This window comes from Argopecten irradians, chromosome 8, assembly GCF_041381155.1.
Source record: "Argopecten irradians isolate NY chromosome 8, Ai_NY, whole genome shotgun sequence".
Taxonomy (NCBI): domain Eukaryota; kingdom Metazoa; phylum Mollusca; class Bivalvia; order Pectinida; family Pectinidae; genus Argopecten; species Argopecten irradians.
Window position 1 is genome coordinate 33,478,150 of NC_091141.1, and position 23,085 is coordinate 33,501,234.

General features: G+C 35.6%; 2 protein-coding genes across 2 annotated transcripts; one reads left to right on the forward strand and one right to left on the reverse strand.

Annotated features, from left to right (window-relative positions):
- Positions 1 to 5: 5 nt before the first annotated feature.
- Positions 6 to 14,339, forward strand: LOC138330154 (DNA topoisomerase 3-beta-1-like). The gene is made up of 17 exons (XM_069277573.1): positions 6 to 373; positions 1,208 to 1,285; positions 2,000 to 2,113; positions 3,681 to 3,848; positions 4,192 to 4,326; positions 4,670 to 4,782; positions 5,273 to 5,364; positions 7,319 to 7,427; positions 8,131 to 8,214; positions 8,408 to 8,528; positions 9,235 to 9,414; positions 10,045 to 10,254; positions 10,753 to 10,970; positions 11,537 to 11,717; positions 12,241 to 12,440; positions 13,466 to 13,571; positions 13,922 to 14,339. Exons 1-17 carry the CDS (start codon positions 134 to 136, stop codon positions 14,132 to 14,134), a joined length of 2,562 nt encoding a protein of 853 aa, XP_069133674.1. The 5' UTR covers positions 6 to 133; the 3' UTR covers positions 14,135 to 14,339.
- Positions 14,340 to 16,223: 1,884 nt separating this feature from the next.
- LOC138330155 (large ribosomal subunit protein uL11-like) lies at positions 16,224 to 19,908 on the reverse strand. The gene is made up of 5 exons (XM_069277574.1): positions 19,742 to 19,908; positions 18,166 to 18,239; positions 17,638 to 17,818; positions 16,614 to 16,813; positions 16,224 to 16,272 (listed from the first exon to the last, which is right to left on the reverse strand). Exons 1-5 carry the CDS (start codon positions 19,776 to 19,778, stop codon positions 16,267 to 16,269), a joined length of 498 nt encoding a protein of 165 aa, XP_069133675.1. The 5' UTR covers positions 19,779 to 19,908; the 3' UTR covers positions 16,224 to 16,266.
- Positions 19,909 to 23,085: the final 3,177 nt, after the last annotated feature.

Consider the following 23,085-nt stretch of genomic DNA (forward strand, 5'->3'; position numbering starts at 1 on the left):
TGTGAACCGCGAGATTTCACGAGAACCAAGATGGCGATGCCCATTCGTAGATGCACGTAGGCTGTCTGACAGATGGATTTTTGTTGTATTTTATAGATAGCGAGCAGGTCTGGTCGCATTTAAGCCAAAAACAATGAAGACTGTTTTGATGGTGGCTGAGAAGCCATCTTTGGCTCAGTCAATCGCCAAAATATTATCAAATGGGCAAATGAACAGCAGGAAAGGTTCTAACGGAGCTTGCTCGGTCCATGAATACAGAGGAGTTTTCCCACCAACTCGAGAAAATGTGTTTTACAAAATGACATCCGTCTGCGGTCACGTTTTTGGTTTGGATTTTATGGGGAAATACAACAACTGGGATCGTGTTGATCCTGTAAGTAACAGCAGCATCCTCTTCATCATAATTCATCATCCCCATCATTATCATTTAATGTGGACGACGGTCACCTGTATAGATGATGATGATGATGATGATGATGATGATGAAAATGATGAGCTGTAAGTAACAGCATCATCCTCTTCATCTCATCATCATAATTCATCATCTTCATCATCATCATCATCATTATCATCTGACTATCATCTGACATCAATATACACTGTAGACTGACCACATTAATCTATCTTGGCGTATTTTAAACTGTATCTGAAGGGTGCTTTCAATAATTTATTACTGGTGTCATAGATATACAATGCGGAATGAAGCATCATAATTCTTCGAAATATTACCAATTTACCATTACCCTCAAAAGGCATTGAATGTCTTGTGGTCATGATGTGCTATAGACAATACATGTGCACTACTGCATTGACCTCTTATTAGCCTAGAACTATTCCCATGACTTTCAGATGGATTTCTGTCAGTGCCTACTGTCATTTGGAGGCTGTATATGTTTTTGTTTTAAAATTCTTTTTAAGATATTTATTATACAATTTACTGAATTTAGATTTACATAAGAATGATATGATAAAGAGAAACAGTCTTATTTAGTAGATCTGTAATCCCTATAATACGAATAACATTAAAAACAAAATCAATATGCAGCATTACCATGTTTAATAAAAAAAAACTTTAATTGATTCTCATTATGAATTTTAATTTAAAAATCATGTATAGCTGGAATAATATATTTTGAACAAAAATACCCCTATAATTCGATTTTCTTTTTTACTTTGTGCTTTAATTTTAATTATAATTGTATTTCAGGTTGAACTGTTTAGTGCACCAACAACTAAGAAAGAGGCAACTGAAAAATTGAAGATGCCAGCATTTCTGTCAAAAGAGGTACATTTTAAAATAAATTTAAATTGAGGATTAGAAAAATTTAAAAAAAATAAGACTTATTAAACTAAATATATATAAATTATTCAGTGACAAGTGGTTGGAATTTTGCACATGCTAGATCCTTATAGAACCACATCTGTATACCGGTATATTATATACAGTCACTCTAATGGATGAATACATAAATACAGTTTATAACTTTAATTTGAATTTCCGTATTCGCTTTAAATTTAATTAGCGCCCATCTCTGTATGTTGATATTACAATATATTACTACTGTGTGATGTTTCTAACATCAAAATTTTGGGATTCCCATATTACAGAAACTTGCAAGTCTTTAATATTTGAATCACTACGTATAAATATAAATTTAATGCATCTCAAAGGATAAAAGGCAAATACATGTTAACTGTGTGTATGTAATGTATAATTATTAATGGGCACATGTCATGATTACAGAAACTTGAGAAAGAGTTTTAAATATTACTGAGTTTTAGAAAAAAATTTCGTCCACAACTTACATTTTGGTTCCCTTATAAGCGCTCCCTTTTCTGTATTTATCAATCTACATAAATTTTTTAGCATTAAAAATTACAATAGCAGAAGTTTACCATTTACATATTGGTAATGATGCTTATTTTGAATTTGAATGCATATATATGGCTTTGTTTAAGCATTTTGGCAATTGCAATAATGAACTAATTTTTCAAATAGGCACGTGGTGCAGATTATGTGGTGCTGTGGTTGGATTGTGACAAGGAGGGAGAGAATATCTGCTTTGAGGTGTTGGACTGCATTGAGAACTCAATGAACAGAGGAACAGGACAAGTATATCATAATTTTATTACCATATTCATCCCAATAATCTCCCCTGTCCCTATAAGCACCCCTCCCCATTTTTGAGGCCTCAAGTTCATTTACCTGCATGCTTTAAAATCTTCATTACATGCTAATATAACTTAAAATGGAAATAACATATAGTTTTATTTCATTTTCAAATTAATTTGTTACTTACATTTGGCAGTAAATTTTGTCTAAAGTTCTAAATTTGGTTCCATTTAAGATGCTCCACAGCCGACAGAGCATAATTGTTTGTTTGTTTGATTTATTAACGTCCTATTAACAGCTATGGTCATGTAAGGACGGCCTCCCATGTATGCGGTGTGTTGCGTGTATGTTGTGCGAGGTGAGTGTACTGGGAGACTGTGGTATGTTCGTGTTGTGTCTTCTTGTATAGTGGAACTGTTGCCCTTTTTATAGTGCTATAATCACTGACGCATGCCGCCGAAGACACCAAGCAACACATCCCACCCGGTCACATTATACTGACAACGGGCGAACCAGTCGTCCCACTCTCCCTGTATGCTGAACGCTAAGCAGGAGCAGAAAACTACCACTTTTATAGACTTTGGTGTGTCTCGGCCAGGGGACAGAACCCAGAGCCTTCCTCACAGGGGCGAACGCTCAACTCAAGGCCAAAAGTAAGGCGGTGCCAAGGGAGGCATTAGGAAAGATAAAGTCAGTAAGGAAGAAGAGAAAAGATAAGATCCTAAATTTAGTCGCCTTTTACGATCATGCAATAGGGGCAGCAGGTACAATTCTAACGCCCTACCTGCAGGGCCAAAAGCATAAATGCTATTCATCATTTGAACAATAATTGGTGTTTAATTGTGCATATATATGTCTAATTAACACAAAAAATATTATATAAAATGAATGATTTCGCCTTTGGTGCACGCACTATTAGTACTTCATTCCATATTGGATATAGTGCCATGGAATTTTTTCGGGATGCAATTAATTATTTTTCATATTTTTAACTTGAAGTCAAGTTAAAAGCTCAAACTTTTCAGTGGTGGTAACGGTGTAAAGTAAGTAACTTTTGTAACTTAAGAAAAATACTTAATCCTCTGCTCCTGTTTTTGATAGTGAAAAAATACCATTTGTCAGCGGTTGAGCATCTTTAAGGGCTATGGGTGCTTCTAGGATCAAGTACAGTATTTACTTTCCATATTTCCTGCCATGTTAATTGTAAATAAAAAAAACTTTTCAAGTGGTCCATGAGAAAACCGTAAGATACATGTATTGGTTCCAGACCTAGCAATTGTACAGCATTGCATTTCATGGAACTTTAATTTATAAGTGATCAGGGTTCTCACTAAGTTTTTTAATAGAAAATTAATAGTAGGTGGTCGGGGGCCATAGGCCCCGTGGTGGTCAATATTTATTTCTGACAAAATAGGCCCCGTGATGGTCAATATTTATTTCTGACAAAAATAGTCGTTTGTAAACAAGGAAATAGACGATTGTTTTTGCCGGCTACCAGATTTTAACGAGAACCCTGGTGATTGTAATATATCCAAAGTTTATATAATTTTTGTGTCGTTTATTGCAGACTGTGTACAGGTCGAAGTTCAGTGCTATCACAGATCGAGATATCAAAGAAGCCATGAACAAACTAACCAGGCCCAACAAAAACGAGGCGTTGTCGGTGGACGCTCGACAAGAGATGGACTTGAGAATCGGCTGCGCTTTCACCAGGTTTCAAACAAAGTTTTTTCAGGTATACAATACAATAGAATTCACTTATTGTCACATTGGTTAATGTCATATTCTGCTTAATATCATATATTTTTTTCTGACAAATGGCACATCCCATTAAGAGGATGAAACTTTATATAGATACGATACACTGCAATGCAACCAGCGAATCATAGAGTATCTTAGTGAAGGGGAATTACAAGTTTATATTTAACTCGTTCCCCCCTGAAATTTCTCATTGGACTGTTCTAGTCTTTGATTTAGGAGTGTCTAAATGTGTCTGTCGGGTTGAATGAGTTTGTTAGATTGACAGCTTGATCATATGCTGCTTTAGCAAGTGATAACTTTAAAGTCTGATATTTCAGGGGAAGTATGGAGATTTGGACAGTACACTGATATCCTACGGTCCATGTCAGACGCCTACACTGGGCTTCTGTGTCGACAGACACGACAAGATTCAGTCCTTCAAACCAGAACCCTATTGGGTCATTCATGTTCAGGTGAGATTTAAATAGCAGCCGTAATGGATCATATATGCTCAGATTTGGGAAATTGCAAACCAGAGCCCTATTGTTCAGGTGAAGGCATGCAACAAACTGTTACATTGTTGTTGTTCAGGCACCATGAATAAAATAACAATGAACTTTGTTCAATGTATCGCTGCAATAATTATCAGAAAGGCTAACCACAAATCTTTCTACTCACCAAATGATTTGAGAAATCCAAAAATCAAGTATCAACAAATATTGTATATTATATACAGTAAGTACATGTTGCAAACCATCATTGCTCCGATGTCATACTTTGAAAACAAATTAAGACGTTCATTTCGTTGTTTTGTAGGTGGCTCACCCTGGTGGTAGAGTTATCACCCTTGATTGGGACAGAGTGAGGATATTCGACAAGGAGGTGGCCCAGATGTTCGTGAACATGATAAAAGGTGTTGACTCGGCCAGGTATGATATCTATGTGATCATAGTCGACCAATATTGAACGGTATATCAGTATATTTGAAGATAGATTGAAGTAACACAACACATTGTGGCAGTAAAGTTCTGTATTTGACCCAATAAACGCTCAAGGCACTAAAAATTATAAAAACCAAAGGGATTCTATTAGAACTAAATTTGGGCTAACATTCAGCATTTCACAAAATTGCAAATTATTGCACAGTGTAACTAAGTCATTTGCCAATTTTCGACAGAAATAAAAAAAAAAATAGAGAAACCTACATGGTTTATATAGTTGCTCTCTGCATTTAATTCATGGTTAAGGTTATGGCCTCAAAGAGGGGTAGGGCTGCTTATTGGGTCAAATGCGGTAATCTGCAATTTTGTTGAATACATATAAACTTTTTGAAGTTTGATTTTAAGAAATATTTCGATATGGCTGTTGATGTGAGATTTGTTTTGTGAATTAAACGTCTGAATTCTTTATTTATGACAGAGTTCTGAAGGTTGTACAGGAAGAGAAGTATAAAAGTCGTCCAATCGCGCTGAACACTGTGGAAATGCTTCGGGCCGCCAGTTCTGGACTTGGTATGGATGTTAACGTTTAAAATTAATTCATATGATCACTGTTCAGCAAGTACTTTTGAGGGTAAGAATATCTCTTTGTCCCTCCATCTTTCTATTTATCAATCCTTTCGTCCTTTTATCCATCATATTACAACTATCATAGTCAATCGCCTACAAAAATGTATCTGGGCTCTGTGTTGTTATGTGTGACAATCTATCATGAAGAAAATAAAGTTGCAAATCTTTGCCAATGAATTTTCTTGTGGCGCTGACAAGATAAAAGATAAAGACATTATGCCACATCATCAACAAACAACGAAGATCCAACAATTTTTCTGACTCCATCTAAAATCTCGTTTAATGAGCAGGTTTCTGGCTAAAATTTTGTTTTGTTGGGGAGTTATCTCCCTTACACCATTTCTCCTATTATACTGCAATGCCATGATACTGTAAGCGTTTTTCGTGTCAGAAACGCTGCACTTAAATATGACTTTGCTAATTGTATTTTCAGTACCAGTATATCATTCCCCATTATGGGGATTAGATCGTGTTAATTTATCATTGTACTATTTAGCTCTAATATTAGATTACACCAAGATAGTATGTTAACAGCTGTTGACGATTGTTTAAATGCATAAGGAGAAAAAACTAAGTTTAGACTTAAGTCTGCACTTTTGTTTTGAGAAATCGGGGCCTGGAGCCTAGAACTGAAGTTATTTTCTTAAATGAGATAGCCTTAGGGAACGTTATTGTAGTAAAATCATCTGCCAATCTCAATATATAGAGATATTTACAATGGAGTAAATTTTGTTTTGAGAAATCGGGCCTTTAAGCCTAGAACTGAAGTTACTTTCTTAAATGGGATAGCCTAAGGAACGTTATCGTTGTGAAATCATCTGCCAACCTCAATATATAGATATATATAGTGGAGTAAAAACGTACAGAGAAAAACGAATTCATGGTTATAACGTAGTCCCTATAATCTGTCTTTAATTATCCCCCGCGAAACGCGTTTGCGGGGGATATTGATTTGGGCTCTGTCCGTCCGTCCGTCCGTCCGTCCGTCCGTCCGTCCGTCCGTCCGTCCGTCCGTCCGTCCGTCCGTCCGTCCGAGTATCGTTTCCGGGCTATAACTCCTAAACCGTTCAACTTGGCTACACGAAACTTTCTGTACATGTTAGGCTAGTGCTCTAGTTGTGCCTTTTGCTAATGGGAACCTTTCATTTTCTATACTTTTTCTGTTACCATGGAAACTTATTCAAAAATACCATATTATTAAAGTTTCCTTTCTATTCCGGGCTATAACTTGAAAACCGTTCAACTTGGCTACACGAAACTTTCTGTACATGTTAGGCTAGTGCTCTAGTTGTGCCTTTTTCTAATGGGAACCTTCCATTTTCAATACTTTTTCTGTTACCATGGAAACTTATTAAAAAATACCATATTATTAAAGTTTCCTTTCTATTCCGGGCTATAACTCGAAAACCGTTCAACTTGGCTACATGAAACTTTCTGTACATGTTAGGCTAGTGCTCTAGTTGTGCCTTTTGCTAATGGGAACCTTTCATTTGTGATACTTTTTCTGTTACCATGGAAACTTATTCAAAAATACCATATTATTGAAGTTTCCTTTCTATTCCGGGCTATAACTCGAAAACCGTTCAATTTGGCTACACGAAACTTTCTGTACATGTTAGGCTAGTGCTCTAGTTGTGCCTTTTTCTAATGGGAACCTTCCATTTTCAATACTTTTTCTGTTACCATGGAAATTTATTAAAAAATACAACTGGGCGCGGGGAATAAAGCCAATAATCTGTCTTCAATCTATAAATCAAAGCGAACTATGCATATAAAAAAATTCTTAGGTCCCAAGATATTAGTTATCGCCATGTTTTACTGAATTGTTGGTAAGAAGAATAGTAAAATTGAAAGTTTCCATCACCTTGCCTATAGGATTTTCTTTCTTCATTGACAGGCATGGGACCACAGCATACTATGCAGATAGCAGAGAGGTTGTACACACAAGGTTATATCAGTTACCCAAGAACAGAGACGACGCATTACCCCGAAAACTTTGACCTCAAGTAAGCTTCAACAGGTCAAGGGACTATTCTCTACTTTGAAAAAAAACCAGGGCCAGTGGCCTTTTGTATTGGGAAATTAAAGTTGTAAATTGTGAAATTGGAAGTCTTTTATAAGTATTTTATAATTCCATTGTTTTTGAAAGGAAAATCATTTGTACATATGCTGTATTGTAATATGTAATAATTTTATATCTATAAATAAACTTTATAAATCTTAAGTATCAATTGGGAAATTTAGCGACCAATGGGGGGGGGGGGCGGTAAATAATAATTATAAAATTAAATAAAGAAATTTAAGGTTTTCATATTTTCAATCTGCATTTAATTTGAGGTCAGTGAAATTGAGGCCTCAAAAAAGGGAGGGGCGCTTAAAGGGATAGTGCTGTTAATTCTGTTAAATACGGTATTCATAGAAGATTTATTTGTACTCTTTGAAAGCGTCATTTACGTAATACCATATTCAACCCAATAAGCGCCCCTCCCCCTTTTTGAGGCCTCAATTGCAATTGTCCACACATAAATAAAGACCAAAACTACACAAAACTGTATAGATTTGCAATAATTTTGTCTTATTAGTACATTTTCATTTTTCCAATTTTTTAAACGATCTGGACGCTTATTGGGTCATTACGGTATGTTAAAAGTATTTGGAAAAAATATTGTTTGTACTTTGTTTGACATTTATTTTGTGTATTTGTTGTAGAGGTACACTGAAGCAGCAGCAGTCCAATTCATTGTGGGGCAGCATTGTATCAGATCTACTGAACACTGGAATACAGAAACCAAAGTAAGTCATAACACTGAACGTCTGTGTCTCTGTTGTGAGACCTTGCTTTTTTCTTGCAAGCATTCTCAGATTTTTCTCAGATGAAAGAGAAACAAACTGGCCTATCAGAATGTAAGATTTAGTATTAAAACGAAAATTTCATTAAATTGCCATATAAGCAACTCACTATAAAACAACTACCTATGATAAACAGGAAAGGATCGGACGCTGGCGACCATCCTCCCATCACCCCCATGAGACCTGCTACAGAGGCTGAGTTAGGCCATGACGCCTGGAGGTTGTATGATTTCATCACAAGACATTTCATAGCAACCGTAAGTATGAGGATAGTACAGGGATGGATATCACGTCAGTGATAGTAATCCCTGGAGTATCAATGATGGTATGAAGAGGATTTCAATCACTTGCTAATTAGAAGTTAATTTACTTATCTTTTGGTTAAAAATCAGAATATTAGATATATACAGTTGAATCTACACTAACGACCATCTCTGTTAAGCAATCTAAATGCACACTTCAATTCCTCCAAGTATATTCACTATCAATTTTAACTCTATTAAACGACTATCTCTTTTGGCAACCAGCGCCACATTATTTCCTTGCTAAAGTCACACAAAATCTATTTGCAGCTTTTAGAAAAATGAATGTCATTTCATTTTTTCCAAAATGCCTATCTGATATTCCTACTGACTGGTGGCCATTTTTGACACCGCTTGTACTTAACCATTGAATGTCTTTCAGTTGGCATTCATAGCCCTTATGAATGCCAACTGGACAGAGGCAAATTCCATGAAGCCCGCTAGAGCCTCATGTTGAATTTGCCATGACATGATGTACTTGTTTTTTCTAGCTGAGCTGTGACATGATGTACTTGTTTTTTCTAGCTGAGCTGTGACATGATGTACTTGTTTTTTCTAGCTGAGCCGTGACATGATGTACATGTTTTTTCTATCTGAGTAGTGACATGATGTAATTGTTTTTTCCAGCTGAGCCGTGACATGATGTACTTATTTTTTCTAGCTGAGCCGTGACATGAAGTTTTTACAGACTACAGTATTTATAGAGATTGGAGCTGAAAAGTTTACCTGTAGTGGGAAAGTGGTGCTGGATCCAGGCTTCACTTCAGTACTCACTTGGAAATCTGCAGACGAGGAATCGCTACCAGAATTCAAGAAAGATCAGAATCTCACAGTCAATGATGTAGGTACACAACCTGTAGAAAACTTTAAAGCTGTGGTATTTAACTTATTCACCCCTGTAGACTCATTTGAGTCCTTCTAATTCAAAAGCTGGAACAGTCTATTATAAATTTCGAGGGGTGAATGAGTTAATCTGCTTATTTTACAAAGAAGAAAGACATTTGAAGCTATGGTATTTAACTACTTCACCCCTGTAGATTCATTTGAGCTATTTTTTATTCAAAGGCTCGAAGAGTCCATTAAAAATTTTCAGGGATGAATGAGTTAAAGGCCCACTATGTCTGAAACTATAATTAAACATTAATCAATAACAATTATAACATTTTGAACATATGTTTTGTGACCTGTAATGAAGTAATATTTGACATTTTTAGATTGGTGTTAATAATTATAAAGTCACTTCTTCATATGAACATACAAAAGCATTAAAAAAAGAATTAATACATAAATTCTGTGTTATTGCAAATGTTTATAAAGCATCATATGTGATTGTTGTTCAATTTGAATGAATTTCACAGCTTAATTCATCAAACCTGATGGTTTTCAGTAGATAACTGAAGAAACAATAACATGTCGTCAAAATTTTCGCCCTCGCATGGCATACATAACTTTAACCCTGCTTGTGTGTCAGGTGAAGCTAGTCGATCGTCAGACCTCTCCACCAGACTATCTGACAGAGAGCGAGTTAATCACGCTCATGGAGAAACATGGTATAGGGACGGACGCCAGTATTCCTGTCCACATCAACAACATCTGTGAGAGAAACTATGTCAGCATCATCGGAGGACGTAAACTAAAACCCACAGCTCTAGGGATCGTACTGGTGCATGGATACCAGAAGGTATGGCTTATTATAAGATACATTAGAAACCCAGAGGTGGCTGGCGTGTGGTAATATTTTGAAACCTTAACCTGATCAACCACTGCAACCTCGTATATAGTTCATAGATATTTTTTCATTTTCGAATATTTACTGCTGTTAACCAACTTAATTTCGTATGGGATTAAATTTCACATATTTCACTGGCGAAAAGAACAAGTGAAAAAAAACCAACTATGAAAATGTTTCAGCTACAAGAACAAAGGGCCTTGAAAAGTCTCGGCAAAAGGTATACAGAATTGTGTGCCTTAATTTTGCATGTAATTAAATTGCGCATATTTCACTGGCGAAAAGAATAAATGGGAATAAAAACTATGAGGCTGTTTCAGCTACAAGAACAAATGGCCTTGAAAAGTCTGAAAACACGAAATTTCAGTTACTGCTAAAGGTATACAGTATTGTGTGCCTTAATATCCTTGTATACCCGATAACTTCATTATACTACTATTTTTTTAAAAGATTGACGCGGAGCTTGTTCTGCCTACGATGCGGTCAGCGTTGGAGAAGCAGTTGAATCTGATAGCCGTCGGGAAGGCTAACTATGAAGAGGTGTTACAGCACGGCATCAGTATCTTCTGTCTCAAGTTCAAGTACTTCGTGGAGAGTATTCCTGGCATGGACGAGTTGTTCGAAGTCACCTTTTCACCTCTAGCTGCCAGTGGAAAACCACTCTCAAGGTATCTACATGTCATGTACATATAGGATCTTAAATGAGTGTTCATTTCATAGAATTTATGAAACAAATCTTAAAATTTTATTTTTTTTGTGAGCCTTTGTAAACAAGAATTCTTAAATTTTGAGTTTCATAAAATCTCATACGAAATGTACACAAATAAGATACCTGACTGCAACTAACATTTCAAAGAATCTCCGCATGAAGATTATTTCGACCTTGCAATCATGTCAATGTTTACTTAGGCCAAGCCATGATGTCATCGATAATGGATTACCAACCATTGAAAAGTACTGTTTGTTAGGTTACTAGTGACATATGAACAAATATTTCATGGCCGAAAGTCACTGGATATCTGGCGATATGTGATAAAACTTCATAATTTATACTCCCACGAGAGAAAATATTGGCTATGTCTGACATTTTAAACGTGCGCAGTATATGACAATTAAGTACATATACTGGATCCTAACAATTAAATGCTTGTTGTATATATATCACATTGTACTAGGCATCGTAATTTTATATGGTATACATACATGATAAACAATTGTCGCTTGATATTTACAGATGTGGTAAATGTCGGAGGTTTATGAAGTTTGTTCAGGCCAAGCCTTCTCGTCTTCACTGCTCCAACTGTGACGAAACCTTCAGTCTTCCCCAGAATGGTAACATCAAGCTGTACAAGGAAATCAAATGTCCTCTGGATGACTTTGAACTGGTACTTTGGACAACTGGTGTCAAAGGAAAGGTACAAATAGTTTCTTTTACAGTATAAAATTCCTCAAAGTAGACCTATCTTTGAGAGAGAAAAAATATTTAACAACTTTTTGGTCATTCAGTAGTGAATTGATTTTGCCTATGAACAGTAATATCATTTTTTGGGGTGTGGGGGTGCATATATACCTACCAAAGGGATGGAGATCTGATCATCATATTATAGGAAAAGAATTCATTCAATGCCTGAAAATTACTAAAACTTTATCATTTAGTATGGAATGGATTGCAGACATACTTAGCCAAAAACATCTTTCAGGGTAGAAGAATGACAAGCATGTAAAATATTTAGTTTAACCCCTAGCAGGGGCAATGATTGAATGTATGTAAAATCATGTGAAGAATTTCATATGAAATTCATGTGAAGAAGTATTGCCTGTGTGACAGAGGCAGTGATTGTATTAATCTAAAATCATGTACTCTTTTACATTTGATCATGAATAACTGCTGTAAGCTGTTGTACTTAAGACTTTCTTTAAATCCAAATATGGTTTCAGAGCTTCCCACTCTGTCCCTACTGCTACAACAACCCGCCTTTTAAGGATATGAGGAAGAACAATGGCTGTAACGAATGTACTCATCCTAGCTGTCAGCACAGTCTATCCCAGAACGGAGTGTCCGAGTGTGTCGAATGTGAGTCCGGGATCCTCGTACTAGACCCAACGTCCAGTCCGAAGTGGAGAATGGCATGTAACAAGTAAGTTCACATTCTCGATACACCAAAAGTTATTTTACTGTCAATTTTGTTAGGTCCACCCCTTGACCATCCTAGAAAATCCAGGGGTTACTATCACTGTTGTTATATCCATCCCATTCTTGATATTCAAGAGATTACTCTCACAATCGTTAACCCACCCCCATCTTCGATGGGGTTAATATCACTGTCATTAGTCCTAGTCCATTCTAGGTAGTCCAGAGATTGCTATCATAATCGCTGTCCCACCCCCATCCTCAATACTCCAGGGGTTGCTGTCACTAGCTATATCCACCCCATCCTCGATACTCGAGGGGTTACTGTCAACGTCGTTATATCCATCCCTTGACCATCCTAGGTAATCCAGGGGTTACTATCACTGTCGTAATGTCCACCCCTAGTCCATCCTAGGTACTCCAAAGATTGCTATTACAATCGTTAATGTACCCCCATCCTCAATACTCCAGAGGTTACTATCACTGTCGTAATATCCACCCCTAGTCAATCCTAAGAACTCCAAAGATTGCTATTACAATCGTTAATGCACCCCCATCCTCAATACTCCAGGGGTTAATATCACTGTCTTAAAATCCACCCCTAGTCAATCCTAGGTACTCCAAAGATTGCTATTACAATTGTTAACCTCCCCCATCCTCGATACTCCAGAGGCTCCTATCACTCATTATATCCTCTTCTAGTTCATCTTAGGTACTCGGGAGATTGCTATCACAATCCTTAACCCATCTCCATCCTCATTACTGCAGGGGTTACTATCGCTGTTGTGATATCCAACCCATCCTCGATACTGCAGGGATTACCATCATTTGATATATCTACCCCATTCTCGATACTCAGAGGGTTACGGTCACTGTCGTTTTATCCATCCCTTGACCATGCTCGATACTGCAGGGGTTACTATCACCGTCATTATATCCAACCCTGGACCATCCTAGATAATCCAGCGGTTACTATCACTGTCGTTATATCTACCCCATCCTCAATGTTGTCATATCTTCTCTGTGTTACAGATGTAATGTGGTGCTACATTTCTTTGAGAATGCTCATCGTGTGTCAGTGTCAGAGGATACCTGTGATGATTGCGGCTCTCACATCGTCAATGTAGATTTCAGCAAGGTAAACACTAAACTCATACCAATTGAGGTTCAAATTTTATATCTTTCTTTGGGGAATAAACTATTTTACTTATATAAGACTTTTATTTTTTCTTTTAAAAAAGGTTGTGGGCCTTTGAGGAAATATTAATTATTGTACAAACTTTCTAAAACAAGTTGATTTTGTTTTCTGTTCTAAAAGTTTGCAATATTAACAAGATGATGTTGTTTTGAAACTACTGCTGTGTATATAAAACTCCATATTGTTAATCGGAGATATATATATGTAAATATAGTCAGTCATTATTGTTTTTATTTCTTATATATACATGTATATATATATATTGCTGATATATTTTTGTAATTTTGCAGGGTAAAACACCACTGGCCGACGGCAATACCGAGCATTCTGGTTGTGTATTCTGTGACAATGTGTTCAAACCGATGGTCGAGAAGCATCACGCTGTTATGAAGCGTCGAGGAGGAGGGCGGGGCAGGGGTCGAGGTGGGAGGGGTCGAGGAAGAGGGAGGGGCAGGGGAAAACCTAAGGACAAAATGGCAGCATTGGCCGCTTACTTTGTGTGAAACACCAACAGCAATACTCGATCAGAAGTGAACTAATTTTTTGGTACTTTACAAGTTTTATAAGTTATATATTATATACATGTATCTTCTTACAGTTAGAAGTAAAACATTAATGTACATCAATCATGTATAGGTTTTTTTATCAAATATAATCTTTCTGCGACTTTTTACAGAAATCTACAATTAAAAGCAAGTCAGGTCAAAATTATGTCGATATTTTTTGTTTGTTCGCCCTATCTTTTTGTTGTCAGCAAATTGATGAAACTACTTAGGAAGGCAAATGTGTTGCCTTTCCGCTGCTGACGACATTTGCATTAAAGTCCTTTTTTTAAGTAAATCAAATACAATTGAATTGAAACTTTGTCAAGTTGCTCTTTGCATCCGTCAGAATACATGGACATGTATCAAACATTTTACTTGATCCTGACATAGTCCTGACAGTGTTGTTATTTTTTGGGTCGATTTGAAATCAAAGATGGACGCCATCTTGAAAACACATTTTGAACTTCTCAAATTTTACCAGTGTGGTTTGACTGAAACTTGCATGAAATGATCCTGACATGGTTCCTACAAAGTGTTTATTTTTTGGGTCGATTCGCCACAGCTGCCATCTTGTATACACATTTTGAACTATTCTACAGTTTTGCCAGTGCGATCTGGCTGAAACTTGCAAGAGATGATCCCTATATGATCTTGACAGTGTTGTTACATCTCTGGTTGATCCTAAATCAAAGATGGCCACCATGACTGATGAGACCATATCTAACTAATTTCCCAAACGACTATTGCCAAGGTAGTCCAGATAACTTAAGGCCCCATTGGGCCTCTTTTTATAAGGTGCCATCCAACAATCAGAACCAGTTGGGGTCTGTCCAGACCAAAGCAGTTGTTCAAAAGGTGAAAAGGCTAATCAGTGACAATGATTTTCAAATATTTCACAAAAAAATAATTTTCAAATTAAGATAAAATCATTTCTTTTAACACTAACTTCAAATGATTCTTATAAATTTCAATACTATATCTGCTTGTTTACTTTGATGAAAGATATAATCTGAAATCACTGATTTTACAGCAAAGAGAAATGAATATGTCCCTAATCACTAGATTAAACCAGTCACCTTTTAAACAACCTGACACAGGCGTTTGATTATCCATCCAGTTGTTATTTACTGTCCATCTTTTGACTGTGTCGTGACAAAACTGAGACTCAGGCTGGGACAACCGATGAATGATTAATTTGGTCCTTTGATGTACATCAAAAGAATCCAATAATGGGTGTTGGCTCTGAAAGAAGTTCTGCTGGTCGAATATTTTTCTCCAAAACTGCCTCCGGTTTTACTACAAGATAGGCCTGGGGTGGATAATGCGACAATGAAAGTAACTACGAAAGTATCAAGGATGGCTCATGACCAACATCATCTTTTCAAAATTGCACATAGCATACACTACAACAATACTTAAACCATATTCCATTAAATAAGCACTCTTCTCCCCTTTTCAATGCATCAATTTTACTATTGAACACTTGTTTAATTTGGATAAACAAACTGAAAATATACAGTTGAAGATTTTTTTTTGAAAGATCTTAAGGTCACAATAATAGTGCTTTCATTAAAGATGCTCCACCGCCGACAGACCAAAAATGGTACTCATCATTTGAACAACAATTGGTGTTTAATCGTGTATATATATGTATCATTAACACAAAAAATAATATAAAACAATTCATGTTGCTTTTGGTGCATGCGCAGGATAACTTCATTGTATAAAGAACATAGTGCCACGGAATTTTTTCGGGATGCAATTAATTATTTCTAATATTTTTATCTTTAAGTAAAATAAGTAAAATTAGAAGCTCAAACTTTTCAATGGTAGTAATGGTGTAAAGAAAGAAACTTTTGTAACTGAAGAGAAATACTAAATCGCCTGATCTTGTTTTTGATAGTGAAAAAATACCATTTGTCAGCGGTGGAGCATCTTTAAGGCAAAGGGCACTTATTGGATCAAATATGGTATATGTAATTTGTAGTCACAGACTAGTTTTGTACTTGGTACAGATTTGTTCAACAGAAAACTAGAAGATTTCCAGTACAGTGGTCTTTTGTTTTAATGTAAAAGTATCTTTGCTTGGTTTACTCCTGAAAAAGAAGAAAAGTATGAATTAGTTTTATACCAACTGAAATGCAACTACAATATAAAGATTGATTTAGCAAAGCACAATTTTCATAATATTAAACAGCTCAATCTTATATTATAAAATAGCTCAAACTCATAATTTATCTATAATGGGTCTGATGGATGGAAATAGAACATAAATTCTAATGATTATAATCAATTATGGAAAGGAAATTATAGATCAATTTCTTATAGAAACTAAATTAAGCTTGTCAATGTCACCTGATTATCATCTAGAATCCACGCAATATTGATTTTAAGATCAATTAAGTAATCAATCAGATAATCTAGAAATGTGACTTACATCGGGGACTTCGATTTCACCACTGTTGATTTTGTCGATGACGTCATGAGGAGGGCATTTCTCCACAGAACAGCCAACAGACTGGGCAGTGCCAAGAATTTCCTTACAGGTTCCGGCTAAGTTCCTGGCCATACTCCTGGGCCTCATGATACGAGCAATCCTGATGATTTCGTCCATGCTGATGTTGCCATTATGTTTAACTGGAAATCAAAAGTAATTAATGCTTATATTGTACAGGATTCACAATGAATAATAAAATACATATGAAATCTATTGGAATTTCGGCACCTAGGACTGAATTATTTCATCTTCCAATCAATTCTTATTTAGAGATTAAGTCATTGAATGTGAAACTTCATCTCTATTATCACACGGGTATTAAAGCATTTCAATGGTCTTTAAACATATTCAATTTCCCCGATAGAACAGCAGAATTTGGACAACTTCTAACTGAGCATTCAAAAATGTTTTTTTCTCCTCTGCCTTTTCTACTTACCCTCTTTGAATAAAGTCCACCTTCCAGAGATTATGATTTTATTTTCAGATTAGAGTTATTCCTATTCGATCCCCAGCAAACATATCGATTATTTGCAATTTAAACATTTATAAAGTAGATAGAAAACTTTTTGTCAAATGAGAGGGAAGACAGATTTCATTAAGTAAACATCTAATTAAATTAAGGTTAGATTTTTAATTCCACTAATTATAAGATACGCTCCAATACAAGATCTCTAAACTTGGGGTCATTCAGTACGATCCCCGCCCTAAAGTTGAAACTTTCTAGAAGTTGTTTATTCTTCCAACAGATTCAACCATACCTAAGATTTCAGAGACAACATGCTGATTGGCTAATCATAGGGGTCATGCCGAGGTGACCCCCAATAGAGAGTTGTTAGATCTTGTATTGCAGCGTATCGTAGAGGATTTTAGTTGAGAAGAATTACAAGTCTAATTAGATTGAAGCAGGTAGAATTAAATTTGTCAAGCAGATGAAAGTATTGTTAGTTAATCCCCTGAATCTTACCATGTTTCACCTTCTTCCTGTCCCTTGGGGGCTCCTTGAGGGCTTTGATCACCAGAGAAGATGCGCTTGGCACAACTTCTACCTTGGCCTGACGGTTCTGGACGACCAACTTCACGGTAATCTTCAGTCCCTTCCACTCCTGGGTGCTTTTGGAGATGTCGTCACCAATTTTCTTTGGGGACTAAAGGAGAAAAGGAGCAATGTTATAAAATTAATGAACAACATTTCAAAAGCAAAATCAACATTGTTAAATACACTGAATGATCTTATAATGTTCCAGAAGAAAAATTCCATATTGGTATATATACTCAGTCTTGTTTAAATGTTAGCCCAACTTTTGCATGAAACTGTTGCATCATTCCGGAAGGAAAACACAACTAATTAAAATAAAGTGAAATCTTGCTTACAGGTTGCAGAAAAATCAAAACATTCATTTTTGGTAGTTCCAACTATATTCTTTTCTTTAAATCACAAACTAGTGACAAATTCTGCCGTGACTATAGGCTAGAAAAATTCCTATTTACTTACCAAACCGAGTGGACCAATCTTTGGAGCCAGGGATGATGTTGCTGGTACTTCACCTCCCACAGCCTTCACGTACACTGAAAAGTCAAACAGGACATTGTTTAATACAACTCAGTATGCATTATACAGACTAAAAGTAAAAACAGGCTGCCTAGGTTATTATATATAGCAGAAAGGGAGTAGATGGAGACTACTAGTGATGGGAATTGTATGGAAATTATTTATTGATTTATCAGACAACATAAACCAATCAATTTTCTATTAAAATTGGATACAAGGATGTGAAGTTATTTTACTTTTAAACAACCTTTTTCTATTTTTTCTAAATCACTCCCATTGTAACTTACTTTTGATAAAAAACGACCCGCAAAGAGGTTTGGTCAATTGTGTCAAAATTTCGAAAATAGGCCCACCACTATAGTGGTAATCATGTTTTTAGTGACTTAGCTTTTCATTTTATCTGCTAAATTATTTTTCAGTTTGACCGATCTGAACAAAACTTGCACAAACCTCTAATGAATTATAACAATAACTTTTAATTTACACTTTTATTACTTAAGTACACGCGAGGTATACATTTGACTCATTTGCACAAAACTTGCACAAACCTCTAATGGTTTATAACTTAGAAGTGAATCTTTTCTTACTAAAATACCTGTGAGGTATACATCATTAACATATCTACACAGATACTCCATTGGTGTTATGCAAGGTAATTAACATTATGTGCACCTACTGGGAATATTAAAATACCTTAATTGAGGTATTATACTTCAGTGGGAAACAAGTTATACACTTGAGCACAGGAGTTTGACGTTCTAACTTCTGTATATAATCACAGGAGTTTGATGTTCTAAATACTAATTATTTATCACATAACTGGTCCGTCCAGTCATGTCATAAATAGCGAAGACCTGTGTAATAACACTATGGTGACGTCACACTTAGTTTAGACGTCAAAATCTAAATGACTTGGCATGATTGTCTCAGGAGACGGAAACGTCACATCCGAGCCACATTTCTACGGTTTTATATCGACGAAATGTAAGTTTTACTTATACTTCTACTGCTAAAAGTTGTGTGATTAAAAACAATCTTACACTCGTGACTATGTAATATGAAGTTTATCAAATAATGATATGGCACTCGCCTTAAGGCTTGTGGCATATCTAATTGTTGTCAGAACTAGGATGATAAATTTCATATCATATACTATAGCCACTCATGTAAGATCCTCTATATATCATATAAATACGTCATGCAGGCTTCAGAACGTCAAATCCCTGTGCATAAATGTCAATCAAACTATCATCATGTTCGTCGAAACTGGTGACGTCGCACTAGACTATCAGTGGCCACTCAGTGCTTAATAAGATCAGACGAATGTGACATTGTCAATCGATATTAATTCATGTAACTTTATATACGATAACAATCTACAAACCATAGGGGCTTATAAGGATTTTATTAAACATCTTATCATTGCCGTTTACCTACCACGTCAACGAACTCTTCGATGTCAACACGTGAAATAGATGTTTCACATCGAACTGAAAAAAAATCAGTCTGTCCTTCTTACCGACTTTGATCGCAGTTGGATCAAATTTAGGAGGCATTTTGCTACTTTTTTAACTCGGTCTCAACGTCTAAATCGGCGAAAGGTGTTGGATGAGTCCGGCTTTTGGACACGACCAAGATAGGTTGCACCAATCGTCAAAATGTCCCTAACGGAAAAGGAAGTCACAAGGGCTACTTCCGGTGAATTGCTACACCAGGAACGATAACTCCGAATTCCTCTCATGGGCAATAGACAGTCGTGCAAGTGCACATGGTGATAGTTATAAGATAACTATTTCGCTTCAATTTGTTAAAAGCAGAACGTTGAAATTTTACTCCATTTTAAATAAGCAAATAAACAAATGTTTTATGAGTAACTGAACAAAATTATAAAAACATGCAAACCCATTCAAAGTGAGCTTATCAACTTTTATATGTTCTTATTTTTCCTCTCATTTGTTTTTGTTATTTTTATTATAGATAAATCTATGTATATGAAAGAAAACTAAGTATGACTTGACAAAAAATGAAAATGAAACGTGTATCCAGAAATAAAGAAATTGGAAACTCCTTCCCTGCCTTTGCTAATGGTAAATGGACCTTGATAAATATCATCAGTTTCCCATAGCTCACCACTTTTGAGTTTATTTATTCATTTTACTTTTGCAAATATGTTAAGTTTAAGCATTATCAGTGTCTGATATGAACCGTTTTTTAGTTTCTAAGCTGCTACAAATATTATTCTATTAAATCTTTTTTACTATATTTTTTTTAATCTTACATTCAAAACCGAAATTGCATTTTTCTTTTATTGTTATACGTACTGTATAAGTTAAATTATTATTTATACTTCATAAACATCATCTAAAATTTATTGAACTACTATGTAGCTTCATAAACATCATCTAAAATTTATTGAACTACTATGTAGAGATACCAGAGTTATCATGAATAGGGGAAAAAACCGTCCCGGGGCACATATCTGCCGATCGTAAAAATGGCACAATTGCTAATCTCTGTGGTTTTTCTGGGGAAGTTTTTTTTCTTATTAAAAGCTAAAATCACAGGATCTTGACGTTCTGTCAATAATGTAAAGTATAAATATATATTAAAAAAAACTTGTATAGTAATATTTTTATATATCTATACTACATTTGTATATATTATTGACAGAACGTCAAGCTCCTGTGCTAAAACGCAACATAAAGTATAGCTGTTCCTGGATATACAATTATAGACACATTAAAGATGCTCAACCGCCGACGAATGGTACCTTTTTTAAGGTCCGATTTAAATGCTCGCCATTATACACTAGGTTTTGTATGTAGGCTTATTTTAATAAGATATTGCGCGCACATAAAAGAGAGTTGTCAAAACACCGAAAATGAAAATTTAATTATATAATAATGTATATTTGGTAATGAATCTACAGATAGGGATGGATATGTAAGCTGGTTTTTACAGTCTTCAGTACTTTTATAAAATATATATGTAATCAAGAATTATTGACCAATGTAAATAATTTAGCAAATGCAACCACAGGGACCTGGCACGAAAATTTTTAAACTAAGAGTATACATATATACATTACTATAATATATATAAATGTATACTCTTAGTTTAAAATTTTTCGTGCCAGGTCCCTGTGAATGCAACCAATAACATGTGCGTAGATCGTGTATGCAAATGTGCGATATGCGATAAAGATTGCACATAATTGATGTGCGGCATCACAACTCGCTGAAATGAAAAATATTTACAACTTCCGGACGCAAAAACAGCATCATACTATGAAAAAAAAAAAAAAAAAACGTGTTTTAAAACTGACTATGTGTTTTAAAACTGACTATAGCTTTTATGCACCAATGAATTCCACGTTTCCGTTTTTTCAAAAGACTATATGGTAACAGAAATAAGGAATTGTCTAGTTGCGATAACTGCAGCCTAACCGAGAGACGTTTTAAAGTAAAATTATATTTAATGCCCCTTAGGCGTTTAATAATAGCGGCATATTTTACCTATATCTCAAAGTGTTACTGCATGGAATTTAAAAATCCGGGATCATCAAAGTTCATGAGATCGTCAGTGAGTATGACATTAATAATTCATTAATTCTAAATCCGATATTGTATATCAATATTGTAACATGTAATTCCAAAACCCTAATGCCTGTAATTCACACGTGACCTTGCTGCATTACATATACTATTACATATTACAGCTGGTATGTCCGTTTTGAAATGCGATAATTTGCCGATCTATGTCAACTCAAAAAATGTTTTTGGACATGTTGCGTGAAAACTGCCAGGCCTTTTGCAGAAATAACTGCTGGAAAATACTCATGATTAACTCTAATCTTCCGTAGTGCACGTGTTTTATAACAAATTATCTCAATTTATTTGGTACCTTCAATTTGAATAGTATGTCCTTATTTGGTACATTCAATTTGAACTGTTGGTCCTTATTTGGTACATTCCACTTGAACTGTAGGTCTTATTTGGTACATTCAACTTGAAATGTTGATCCGTGTTAATTTGGTACCTTTAACTTGAACTGTTGATCCTTATTTGGTACATGTAACTTGAAATGTACATCCATATTTGGTACATCCAACTTGAATTGTAGGTCCTCATTTTGTACATTAAATTTGAATCTTAGGTCCCTATTTGGGAAAGAGTTTAGAACACTCTTATTCTCCCTAGACTGCCACCTTGTTTACAACAGAGTTAGCTCTCTTGCGAGTAGGTATCCCTTGTGGCGTCATAACTTTGTTGGCTTTGATCACATTGTTTTGCATGTTTTCCCGAAAAATATTACCATAGCTCACAAACACATGCATATGACGCCACAATCAATACCTACCTGCAAGGGCAGATAACTCTGTATTATGCAATACCTATAGCACCCTTATTTTTTTATCAACCCCATAATGATGACTGCAATCTGGAAGATTTGGCTTTTATTAGTTTAACGTCCTTTTAACAGCCAGGGTCATGAGTGATGTGCCAGATTTGTTGGTGGATGAAAGCCAGAGTACCACGAGAAAAACTACTGACCAGTGGTCAGTACCTTGCTACTGCCCCACATGGGATTTGAACTTGCATCTCAAAGGAAGAAGAAAAACATAGTTGTCTCATTTATGTAAATGATGTTGGCTCAAAATTTCATCATGAACGGTTGATCGTTAGTACAAGAATTATTCTTCTTGAAACAAAAGGCCAATGGGCCTTAACGGTCATCTGACTATTAGCACAACACAATGTAGTCATTAAAATTTTTTAACATATTTGACCCCTGTGACCTTCAATGAAGGTCAAGGTCATTCATTTGAACAAACTTGGTAGCCCTTCATCCCAGCGTGCTGCA